General features: G+C 52.7%; 1 protein-coding gene across 1 annotated transcript in view; it reads right to left on the reverse strand.

The window, feature by feature from the left end:
* Window positions 1–3,705: 3,705 nt before the first annotated feature.
* The window catches only part of CAMK2A (calcium/calmodulin dependent protein kinase II alpha), a gene marked incomplete at its 5' end in the record, with an annotated part of 30,530 nt that continues 21,369 nt past the window's right edge, over window positions 3,706–12,866 (reverse strand). Inside the window, 6 exons of the mRNA XM_084215728.1 lie at window positions 3,706–4,903; window positions 5,094–5,331; window positions 5,690–5,784; window positions 6,610–6,685; window positions 7,981–8,029; window positions 9,112–9,144. Of these exons, the coding sequence (XP_084071854.1) occupies window positions 5,099–5,331; window positions 5,690–5,784; window positions 6,610–6,685; window positions 7,981–8,029; window positions 9,112–9,144 (486 nt within the window). The 3' untranslated portion in view covers window positions 3,706–4,903; window positions 5,094–5,098. The remainder of the gene's footprint in view (window positions 4,904–5,093; window positions 5,332–5,689; window positions 5,785–6,609; window positions 6,686–7,980; window positions 8,030–9,111; window positions 9,145–12,866) is intronic.

Consider the following 12,866-nt stretch of genomic DNA (forward strand, 5'->3'; position numbering starts at 1 on the left):
AGCTATTTATTGCACTTGAACACCAAGAATAAAACTGACACTCGCCCTCCCTCCCACACCCACACCCACCCTGCTCCCCGTCCCCCCCGTCGCCCTCCCCAAACAGAGCATCCGATTTGAGCAGTGATCATTCTGTTCACAGCCGCAGGTTCAGAAAACACAAAGGAAAAGGAAACAAAATCAGTCCTCCCCCACCCTCCCCGCCCCAAGTTCCCACTGAATCCAACACGGTCACACTGCTCAACAGTTCGAGTGCACTTACAAAAAGAGAAGAGAAAGGCTTCAGCTGCAACCGTACGGACAAACAGACACGAGGGGACAGGCAGCTACCCCTCCCCGGGGCTTGATTTCTTGTTACGTGACAAAGCTTGGTATACTCTTAATTATAATATATTTTTTGCAATCATCTTAAATAAATATTTCCATAGAGATTTCATGTAAGTATATATATATATTATATATATATAATATATAAGAGAGAGAGATAGATCTCATTTTCTTTCCTTAAACCACTGTTAACATATTTTCCCTGCTTGTCCAAAAAATGTTACAAAAGCCCTAAAATTGTGCAACAATTAGAAAAAAGGGACAACAATCCAAAGAAGGAAGGAGCCACTCGATACAGTCCCCTCCACTGCTCCCTCTCTCCCACTCCCTGTTGATGACCTGCCGGAGGGAAGGAGATTCATAGGAATCTGGTGGCAGAGTGGCCACCAGCCCCTGCTCTGGTGTCCCCACAGCCTGCTCACGTCTGGGTTTCCCTGTCTGACATGGATGGGACCTGCACCTTGGGACCTGGGCAAGGGCAAGGTCTCTGCTGGCTGGAGGATCTGAGCAGCATCAAGAGCGTGGGGTACACCATAACCCATCCTGTGGTGGGGAAGAAGGGTCAGTCTGTCTCCTGGGGTGATCAGAGGATGTGATCTCCTGCTGGCAGACATTCTTGGTCCGTGGGGCTGTAGGGCTGCCCCCTCACACACAGCACTGCAATCCCACCACGGGCTGCAGAGCCCACCGGGAGCTCCAGGTGGGACTAGATGACTGCTGCCTGCTCCAGCTTCTGGAGATCCATGGGGCATCCATGGGAGGAGAGGCAGGTTTGGGGTCAGACAAGGTGCCTGGCAGAAGGGGCATTTCATGTGGGTTTGGGGGGGAAATACAACTCTCCCAGGGGTGTCTGGCTGGGATGAGGGGGAGGGTGCCTGCTCCTCCAGCAAAGAGCAGAGGCCTCTTTGTCTTCCAGAGGGGATGCATCAGCAAGATGTGAGAAATTATGATGCTGCCAGTGGACCTTGGCAGCCAGGAAGGGAAAACAGGCAGCTCCCAAACCCACCTGTAGAGCTGGGAGCTCGACACCACTACAGCAAGTGCCTCCAGTTAGACATCCCCTGTGGTCTGGGAGGGATGGAAGAGAGGATGAGTTTGGAGGACTTCTGAGTTTGGTTTGACCAAGGCACCAGGAGACCAGAGGAGAGGAGTTCTGTCTGTGCCAGGAAATCAAATGTGCCATAGCCTGATCTCCAGCCTTGAGGCCGATGGGACAGGAGGTCCATGGTGGTAAACTATCCCAACAAGGTGGGCCTGTGCATGTTGCTTAGTAGGAACATCCCTGGACATTGTCATTCCCAGAACCATGGTGGGATTGCTGGGGCAATGCCTGTTTGCATGTCTTAGGGACAGTGTCAACAGCTTAAAAGTAGAGATGTAACGGCAGCATCCCTGGCTCTTCCAGCCAAAGAAGGATGGTGGAAACTTATTTATATAGCTTTCCTGCGAGTTCAGGAGAAATCAGCAAATGCAAAGGAAGACAGAAACAGATGCTTTCCATGGATACTGAAAGAAAAGGTGGAAGTCCATCAGTGCTTGCTGAGATGCTCTGGAGATACAGGAACCCACTCTGGAGAAGCAGGGCAAGGTGGGGCAGAGACACCAGGCAGGACAGACCCCTAAAGTGCAGGTGCTTAATGTTGCCAGCATGGGCATGTTGGGAAGTTGGGTCTTCCTTGGTCAGGCTGCAGCTTGACTGGAAGACTAGAATGAGTTTAAACTTCAGACTCTGCTTCCCTTGCAAAGGAGCGTTGCAAGGACATCCAGCTGCCTCCCGAGGAGATAATCTTAGGGAAATATCAAGGAGGAGAAACTCCCTCCAAAAAGACACCTCAAAGCCTTCCTGGGAGCCAAGATGCTCTCCCTAGAAGTGACTGTGGGTTCTCAGTGAAAGGAGATTGTATCTACCCCAACATCTCATCTGTTATTCCCAGGGAATCTCACCAGATTGCCCAGTCCCAGTCCTTTCTCAGTAACAGCTGCTGGAGCAGCTTCACCCTCACAGCCCATCCGAGGTCCACAGCTATCAGCAGCTTCAAAACCAGGCTGTGATGGCATCTGCCCTTCAGCCCCCATGCAGAGCCCTGATATGATGTCCTCCATCATCATCCACCTTATACCAATTTCCAAAAATCCTCTTGACACCCAGAGAGCTTGGACATCAGAAGGTGAATGACACTGATCACGGCTGGCTGCAGAGCCAGCTCTGGAGAGGGAGAGAGAGAACTGTGAAAGAGCTGAGTCCTTCCTTTAAAAATTAAAAAAAACTTCATCACTACATGACTACAGGAAGAAAAAGAGACCTGTAAAAACACCCAAACTCTACCTTAAAAACTAATCCTTTCCCTGCATGGATTTCCCTGCTTTGGGGAACTCTTGCAAGCCTATGGTGCATAGGTCGACCAAAGGCATGGGGAACCCCATGGATCAGCTCTGTGATTTGCCCCCAAAAAGGCATCTCCTACATACATCACCAGCAGCCATCGCACTGCTGGCACAGAGGAACACACCAAAACACTTCTCAAGGCCTGTCCGTGCCCCAGCAGTTTAGATTTCTTCCCCTCCATCCAGTGGGAAAATATTTTTGCAGTCTGCAAGGACGCAGCTGCGTTTGGCATGGTGGCTGTCCCTGCCTCAACAGAGAGCAAAGCATTCAAAACCACAGAAAAGGCAAAATACACACTCAGAATTTACATGGAGGAAACATTTCCTCTTTTTTTTTCCATTTTTTTTTTCCTTTTTCCTTTTTTTTTTAGGTCCAAAACAAGCAGTTTTTGTTCGTTTCTTTGTTTTTCAACACACGCACCGTCTAGAAAGTTTAACACCATGCAGACAAAGAGAGTGGAGCTAGAAAGTACCCCAGGGCAGCAGTGCTGCAGGAGCCTCACCCCAGTGAGTGAAGAGGCTCCAGTTGGGAAAAAGAGAATGTGAAATGGAAGAATTGCCAGAAGAACAGCCACCCTCAGACCTCTACCTGATGGCAAAGAGGTGAGACCAACGTTCCCCTTCCCGGCCATGTCTTCTGTCCTGAAAGCCACATGCTGGTGGCACCCCCAGAGCCACCACTGTGGTTTGCCCTGCAGGAAGACCCATGGGGTGCAGGAAGGTGCCACGGCAATGTGGGTGCCCCTGGAGGTGGGTGCCTTTGCCACCCAACGCTGCAGGACAGAATGGGACAAGCCACCACGGTGTGAGAGGAGGGGGCTGGCAGCCGTGGGACCCCTGGCAGGAGCATCGTGGCAGAACAACCCCACTTCAAATGTAAACGCAATGAAAAACAGCAACCCCCGAAAATCCCCCCTCCCGCCCCACTTCAACAGTTGAATGTTTCTAGTTATTACATAAAGATCCATTTCAGCAAATACTCAAAATCAAGTTACGAAATACACGGTAGGTTGGTTTGTTTTCCCTATAAAAAGGCATGCGCTCAAAGGAGAAGACAGCGAAAGGCTTGTTTGTTTTTGTTGAAGCACAATCAGATTCTGCAGTTTGTCACTAAAGCTTGCATTCCTTGTTGTCGCTGGAAGGAGTCACGTGGGCCATGGAGGTGGTTTGTGCCCCGAGCCAGCAGCCAGCTTGGCTGCCCCCATCCCATCCCGGGAGTCGGGAGCAAGGGAACGCCAGTGCTGTATGTGGGGGGCAGGGGTGTGTGCTGCGGTAAAGGATCCAGGCTGGGTGGTGGGTGAGGAGGAGGCTGCAGGGGCGATGCTACCACCCAGACATGGATGGGACAGCCCCAGCTCCTGTCTGTGCTGATGGAAAGCAGTTGTCATTCTCCTCCTCTCTTCTCCCAGCATCGCCAGTCTCTGCTCCAAAGGGAGAAGGGAGGAAGAAGGGAGAGCCATTCTTCTTGGCACAGCAGTTGCCTGGAACCAGAGTGCAAACCTACTTGCTCTCCTGGGAAGGAGCCAGCCTGTGCTGGGAAGAGAAAATGAACAGATAGTCTTTACTCACCCATCCAAACATGGCCCTCCTTGCACAGGTACGCATGAAAAATGGACTTGGCAAATGGATTGAGTTGCAGTTCCCTGGACGAGGCTGCTGGAAGCAGGAACTCGGGTTGGGAGCAGGCAGGAGTCATGGCAGCAGACAGGGACCTTGATAGCAGCAAAGCAAAATCCACCAGCACGCAGGGAGGATGCAGCAGAGAGCGGCTCAAAACTGCCCCCCTTTCCTCAGAGGGCTTCCAGCAGGGGTGGGCATGGAGGTGGATGATGAGCCTGAGCCCAGTTCAGGAGATGTGCTGGGTAGCGAGGAGGCCCACCAACGCTGTGAGCCGATGAGGGGGGCCTGTACACCGGCCAGATGCTTGGGTTGGAGTTCATGGTTTCTCTTGTTCTGGTTCATGCAGAGGAAGGGGGCCCAGTGCCGTGACCCCGGCAGGGTGGGGTTGATGGGATGCTTGTGCTGCACTGGCGGGGCTGTCGTGTGTGTGCAGTGAGAAGCGAGGGGTTATTCCAGCGGGAACCAAGCAGCAGAGCCAACAGCCAAAGTCCCGTAGGTGAACATGTCGGAGGGGGTCTCCCCTTGGTAGTCAGTCAGTGACAAACCCAACACGGGCAGGGCCACACTTCAGCTGCAAAACACAAACCGGGAGGAGCCGGAATTCGCTTTGACCATCCCTTTGGCAGAGCATCCCTCTCCCCACTGCTACCTCAGAGCAATCAAGCGTCTCCCCCCACAGATCCTCAGCACAGGATCCCACATCCTGAGCTGCAGCGTGCCCACCCCAGCCCTCCCTCTCCCCCGTGCCCCTGGATGCTCACAGGGCTTACTGCGGTAGGACCGAGGGCGCGCCGGATCTGTGGAAGTGAACAATCTGCCATTTGCCATCCCGGCGGTGCCAGATGCGGGTCTCCTCCGACTGGGCGGTGCGGGGGATCCCTCCAGAGTCCACGTACTGCGTGATGCGGATGTAGGCAATGCAGGCAGACTCGTCCCCCATCAGGTGGATGTGGGGGTTCAGGATTGTCGTGTGCACAGGTTTGCTGTTCCGGGACCACACTGGAGCGGGGACAAGCACAAGTGGATTTAGGTAGGGGAAGGAGTTTGGGTGGCTCTTGCTCAGGGTGGCAGCAATGTTGGAAGGGGAGACACTTGTGTTAAGCTGTCTGGTTGATGGGGCTGAGTAAATGCTGTACAGGTGGATTCAGGATGGGTCCACCTAGAAAACAGCTAACCAAACAACCTCTACAGATACCTGGCCCCAGCTGACCTAACACCTCCTGCTGGGATCTTCCAGATCAGCCAGAGATGCTCCCACAAGCAACCCTAGCCCTATTCCTTCCAACAAACTGATGGAGGTCAAGACAGGCACATGGGAGGTAGGAGGGGTCCCTCACAAAGCAAGTGAGCTGCTTACGGTTTTCAAAGTAGAATCGGTGGAAATCCAGGCCTTCCACAAGGTTGCCCAGAGCCTCAGGCTCAAAAGCAGTCATTCCAGGGTCACACATCTTCCTGGGGAGCCAGGAAAGGGAGAGAAAAGGGAGAGGTTATCTCTCCACTTCTGGCATGAGAGTCTGAAGAACCCAAATGCCTCCTGCTCGGGATGGCTCCCTCCACCTGAGGCTGAGGAGTGTCTGCACCAGTGAGTAATTCTTGCAAAAATATGAACTCAACCCTGCATTCTGCCCAACACACCTCCCCTCCTGCCCACTAACTGTCGCCAAGGCCCCACCAAAGCAGGGTGCCTTCTCCATCAGTCACGCTCTGCAATTAAACCTCCTCAAACATTGTCATCTTCTTTACAAGAAATGAAGACTTCAGGGAAAAAGCTCATATTATCTTCTCTGTGTCAAAATATCCCTGCTGTGATCCTCTGAGGCAGGGATGACAACCTGCACTCACTCAGACATCACTAATTACATCAGCCCTGGACACAGAAGAGGTGTACTCTGAACAGCATCAGCTCAGCAAGCAGAAATCATCTACACTTCAGAGCAGCCTGTGGCAATCTGGATATAATGGATTCCATGGATACAAATACTTCTTTCACCATAAGTCATGTTTACAATTATTCCTCTTTCTGCAAACCAAAAATTGGGCTCATCTGTGACAGCGACACCAGAGAACTGTGATCAGCTGAACACAAGAGCAGCATCAGGCTCGGAAACTGATGTCTCCTTCTTCTCTTGGATGGTCTCCACTCTTCCCCACCACTACAACCTTGTCACCCTGTCCTGGGCAGCAGTAAAATCTCCTGGGCAGCACTGTAAGAGTGTGAGACCCAAACCTGGGAGGCTGAGCCCTCACCCAGCCCAAACCCACACTGGGCACACTCACGTGTAGGACTCGAAGTCGCCATTGCTTATTGCTTCAATCAGCTGCTCTGTGACTTTAATGATTTCTTGCTTACGTACTGTTGGTTTAAAGAGAAAAGGGAAATAAAAGGATAAAACAAACCAGAAGTAGGCACTGTGTTACCGTATCGGTGAGAGATCTTTATCTCATCAGAAACAGACCAGAGGATGTGGGAGGACTTTGGAAACTGTACAGGGAAAAAGCAGGAGAGCAACTGGGGAGAGAGAGGTGGAGAAGGGCTCTTCATCTCCAGATTTTCAAAGCCAGGGCAAAATTGAAAATGCCTGTAATTTCCTAAAGAGCCAAAAGGTTAATCACCAACTGGGAAGCTACCCTCAGACCCAAAAGTTGGGACAGGTTGGTCTTGGCTGAAAAACCTTGCTAAGCTGTGACCCTCTACCCCCTGAAGTCACAGCAGAGGCCAGCTAGGGCAAGCTGGACCAAGGATGCTCTCACCTTCCTTTTGAAATGGGAGGAGATAGTCTCAGAAGGGAAGAGAACAGGCGAGTGACACGCGCAGCCACCCCAGGAGATACAAGAAGGGACCCTGCAAAGGGCACAGAGCTGTGCAGCCTCTGCCAGAGGTTCCAGGCACTGCCAGTCCATCTGGGAAGGGATGGGCTCCAAGAGCAGCTTTGGGGCTCCCAGGGATGCAGAGGAATTGTCAGAGGTAACCCCAGGCTTATTAACAAAGCTCTGCTTCAAATGCAAATTGGCATCGTGCTTGACTTTTTTTTTCCTTTGCATTGTGACTCATGAAAGGAGAGGGAGCGTGTTCCTAGGAGTTGTTCAGAAAGGCAAGGGAATCCCATCGCTTCCTGAGCACCACCTGCCTCCACATCCAGCCCCAAGGAGCCCCTCTCCAGGAGGACAAGCTGTCCCATTAGCTCTCATGTCAGGCCAAAGTCCGTTTTGCTTTGTGCCGAGATCACTTCATCGAGAGACTTTACAAATTAACGCGGACAAATTATTCCCTGGGTTATTCTTAGAAAGCTGCCTCTGGCAGGCAGGCAGGCAGCAGGCAGGGATTTCCCCTGGAGGCTTTTCCCAAAGGGAAGCTTATTTTAAAAGAGCAGCCAGGCTGCTATCCCTGCAGATTTCTGCCATTTCACACCTGCTTTCAGGGGACATCCCTGCTCATGGGAGCACCTCGCTCCTCACCAGCAGCGCCCCAGCTGCCCATGTCAGCAACCCAGCAGTGAAACCACCCGAGTTAAAGCAACTTCTGACAGGCCCTGAGGCAGCTTGATGGTGGTGGGTTTTGCTGTGGCAAATATCTTGTGAGAGGTGGCCAGACCCATGGGAACCCCTCCAAAACAACCTGCCCACCTTCCCACTTGCCCCCACTGGTACCTTTGGTGTCTTCATCCTCAATGGTGGTGTTGGTGCTCTCCGACGATTCCTGAGCAAAGAACAGAAAGGAGACATGGCGTGGTGAGAAGAGTCTTCTCCCCCTGACAGATGTGCTCGTGTGTTCGACAGCCCCCCGAGTCTGACCCCACAGCTCAACTGTGCCAACAGACAGAAACCAAGGAAACGCCAGCAGGTCCAACCTGTCCTCAAGCACAGCTCTAGGGCAGCACTGGCAGAGCCCTCCCTGACCTCCACTCCTTGTCGCCAAGGGCACAAGAGGTGGGCTGTGGAGGGTCTCGTAGGAACGGCGCTGCCTTTCCTACTGACACCTGTGGGGACAGAGATGGGGGCAGGTCCAGGGGCCAGTGGTGGGTTCCTAGGAGCGTTGCCGGAGGGGCAGGGAGAGGGGCTGTGCAGGGGTGGAAGACACCATGTTGACTGTACAATAAAGAGAGAGATGTACAAATTAACAGCGAGAAGGAGCTGGGATGAGAAAGAGGGGACTGTGCAGGAGTGAGAGAGACCACACTGACCGCAGAGTAGGGAGAGAAATGTACAATAAAACAGTGCTTCCAAGACCCACATGGACCACTGAAGGCTGAGACACAGCTCTTTCAAGAAACAGCTGAGCGCTACACAGATTTGGGGGGAGAGGGGTACTGACCCCCCGTCTCTCTCCGGGAGCCTCATCAAGGCAACTCTGCTAGCGGAGCTAGAGCAATGGCTCTGCTAGCTCTTCCCAGCAGAGCCTTGCTTGTGTATTACCCAGAAGACCCCGATGTAGGTTGGCAAGGTGTCCCATGACCATACAGTCCCCGCAGAGGCATGGAAGGTGTTTCTCCAAGGCTCCTTGGACCGATGCAGCCTGCAGACCTGAGTCAGGAGAACTGGGAGAAACGGCATGAGAACCCATCAGCAAGAACCAGGGCTGGCTTCCCACCAGCTGGTGGCCAGCAAGTGCCTGCACCAACCCTGTTAATGGGGTTTGTGGGTGATACGGCTTTGAGGACGTTCCCTCCAACCCCGCTGTCCCTTCTTCCCTACCCCGAGGTAACTTCCAAAAACGGGGGAAGCTGGAACATGTGGAGAGGCCCAGCAATATCGGCATTTAGGAAGACGAAGGACACTCACCATTAACTGAACGCTGGAACTGGACTTTCTTTTCTGGAAAAACAAGGAGAAGAGATGGAACAGGAAGAGACACAGAGTGAGAAAGGCTGAGAGCAGCACATGAAAGGCAGCAGCTCCTGAGCCACCCTTCTTGGTCCTCATGGGCAAACGAAAGGCGCAGAGGGACTCGTTGCTCCTGTGGGGACGTGCCGCTGGCTGCAGCGTTGGTGGTGACCTGCCAGCTCCCTTCCCACATTCCTGCCAGCACTTTTCTCTCCTGACCTGCCACAATCTCTGGGGTTGCTCATCCCAAGGACCTGGCTAGTCCAAAAGGGAATCCCCTAGGAGTCAACAACCACTCTGGTGGCTCACGGGAACAGAAGCGGGGTACTGAAAAGCTAAGGCAGCTTCACCACAGCCCTGTGCCCAGTGTGAATGCTCTACTGACCTCTCTGGATCTGCTCTGGGTGCATCTGCTGATGGCACTGACTGCTGTGGAGACACTCCTTTAGCTTTGAAACTAGACCAGTCCTAAGCTGGCTGGTTTAAGGCCAGAAAGGCATTAAGGCCTCAAGGCAGTGTGGGAAGCAGTCCTGAGCACAGCTCCAGTGCTTTAAATCAGGACTCCAAAGAGAAGACCTGCACATTTATCTCAGTCCTTGACCACTACCACTAGACTTTAAGGTTTTTGAGTTGGATGACCCCATATCCACTCTTCTGCTTGCAATCCCAAACTACTTCTGGACTCTCCTTCCTTACTGTGCTCTGCTCCCCATCTCCATCTCTAATTTGGCTAGGAGACAGGGGGACATGCCTGCTGACCTCATACCCCTTCTGCACCTCTGGCTCCCAGGGAATGAATCCCTGTGTGTGCCAGGGAATACCAACGTGCAGAAATCAGAATCTGCAGTGCCAAATAACAAAGTGCTGTACCAGCATATTTAACAAGGCACCAGCTGTGCCTGCCCTGCAGAGGGAAAAGCAGCACATACTGTGCAAATCTCTTGGAAAAGCCCATAGAACGACCCATTAGGGTGCATGGGTGGGCCACAGCATAAAAACTGATGATATCCATTTTCCCTCATTGCTCCTTTCACATCCTAACTGACTCCCACCAGCATCCTCGGTGAGTTTCCCCCTCTACTATGGCTGCTCTCCCCTTCCTCACTAGGTCATAGAATCATGGAATCACAGAATGGTCTGGATTGGAAGGGACCTTAAAGATCTCTCCAGTTCCCAGTAGACCAGGTTTCTCAAAGCCCCATCTAACCTGGTCTTGAACACTTCCAGCAATGGGGCACCCATAGCTTCTCTGAGCAATTTGTTCCAGTGCCTCAGCACTCTCACAATAAATAATTTCTTCCTTATAGGCATCTAAACCTGCCCTTTATCTGTATGAAGCCATTCCCCTTGTTCTGGAACTCCATGACCTTTTCCAAAGTCCCTCTCCAGCACTCTTGTAACCCCTTTAGGCACTGGGCCATCTCTCGCCCTTCCTTCACCGAAAGAAAAGATGTCCTAAAGGGCAGAGTGAGCTGTGGTGTTTTGTCAGGAACCTCATGGAGAAGGAGAGCCACTGGAGCTGGGCTGTTGCAGGAAGGACTGACAGCTTCTGCTACCCAAGGACATGAGACGGGGCAGCAAACTGCAGAAATTTCAGACGCAACAGAATGCAACACAAAGCAGTGACTGCATCGAGTCTGGACATACAGTAACAGGATGTGACACGGGGCAGTGAGCTCATCAGTCCAGGACGGGACAGGATGGGACACGGGGCAGTGATTCCATCGGTTTACAATGGGACAAGATGTGACACTACACAGGGCAGTGAGAGTGTCTTAGCTGCTGGCACCAGAGGACCTCCCGCAGATCCCAGAGCAGGGCTTGAGGGGGAATTCTGGTCCCAGGCATGCTTTTAGTAGGTGAGGAATTTCCTCAGGAGGATGAGTTTTGAGCCCTCTGAGCCTGGGCAGGCACCATGCTGGTGTTGGAGGGCTGTGCAGACAGGCCAGAGGGCAGCTGCAGCTGCCTGCTGCCCACCAGCCCAGCTTTGGGCAGGAAAGGCAGGGGTGGCTGCCTGGGATCTGCCTGCTCTCATGGGGATGGCCAGTCCAGCAGGTTACTCCAAGTGGGGACACCACTCTCCTGACAGTGACCCACACCACGTGGCCCTGCTCTGAGCAGGCAGGACCATTCCCTTCCCACCGTGCCAAACACTCAAGGCAGGCTCCCAGGTTCCTACCTTGCTTTTCCAGCCAGTTAAAGAAGTTAACACTGCTCAGCAGTGTCCTGATATTTGCTGGTTGCCCAGTGGGCCATTAGAGCTTCACCCACAACACCCAGCCTCCCTGTGCCCCCCTAAATGAGTTATGCTGCAGGTTGCCCCAGGCTGAGCATGGAAATGAGAGGTGGGGATGGTTATGCTGAAGGTGGACAATGCAAGGAAGCTGTTGGGAGTAAGCTTGTCTCTACCTTGTCTTCTCTTCCTGCACCTTCCTGGCCATCTAGCCAAGCTGTCTCCCCTTTACTTGTTGAAAAGAGGGCAATAAAAAAGCAAATTCATTCTCAGAGTTTGTCCACACTCTTCAGATGAGGGCTGGTGGGTAGGTTGCACTTGGAAGGAAGCCTCACGATCTGCTCCCTTCTGGCCAGCGAGGGCTGAGGGCTGGGGATGCAAACCAGCCTCTCTGATCCTGCTCTGAAACCAGACTCTCCTCACTGAGTTTCAGTGAAGAGCCAGAAGGTTGTTCACCCAAACAAGCTATTTTGCTGCAATAGGAAGTGCCTCTTTTCCCAGGATAATGTCTGCCCTCAAAGCTCCTTTGAAGTCCAACAGGGATCATCGTGAGCAAGCTGGGCTGGCAAATGGTTGTCTACCACAACACAGAAATTCAAAACTGTCCCTTTTTGCTGGAAAATTAGATTCAGGACTGTGCCTGATAAAGCCTCCTCATCCAGCAATCGCTCCTTTAATAGGCTAAAAGTGCATCTTCTGTTTGGTCTCACCTGTGCTCCAGCGAGGAGCTTGTGGCAAGTCAACTCTACCTGTGTGTCACATCGTAAGTGACTCTCAGAAGCAGCCAGGACCTCAGAGCAGCAGAGGACAGCCCAGCAGTGGGTGGCACATGGGGTGTTGCGACTACCATGGGATCTGCCAGCCCCAGCACTATTAATTCTGTTCTGGGAGTCTCATGATATCCTGACATCCCAGAGTAATGTCCTCTCACAGGCATCCATGGCCAGAATGGCCTCTTGTGGGGCTGAGCCCAGGTCTAGAGGATTGTGCATGGTCTCAGTCCCTGCAGGCTTCTCCTGTCCCAGCTGCTGGGTCTGGGAAGAGTGAGAGAAACACAAGCCATCCCTAGACTGTCAGCTTCACCAGCCGTCTGTACTGAGGAAGGAAGAAGCTGGCTGAGGGCTCTGCTCTTCCAAAACTCTGCACCTGCCACAGCCCAACAGTGGGGTCCCTGCAAAAGGGCAGGAGAAGGTTCTGTAGGTTCTCCCAGCAAAGGGCCCCTATGGAGGAGGAAGAGCAGCCACACTGCAGTCGGGCTCCCAAAGGTCTGCCTGACGATGGAGGATGTCACCACCATGGAGAATGTCACCAGGCCAGCTCTCCCTTGCTGAGTGATCCATTGTATTTATGAAGGAAACAGGTAAGGAGAGAAGGACCCTCGCATGGACCATTCCTTCCTGCAGGAGGAGTTTAACAGAGCTCAATAAACCACTGCTATCCACCACATCTCCATGTCACCAGAAACAGCAGAATTTTGCTG

Source organism: Fringilla coelebs (genome assembly GCF_963513975.1).
Source record: "Fringilla coelebs genome assembly, chromosome: 15".
Classification (NCBI taxonomy): Eukaryota; Metazoa; Chordata; class Aves; order Passeriformes; family Fringillidae; genus Fringilla; species Fringilla coelebs.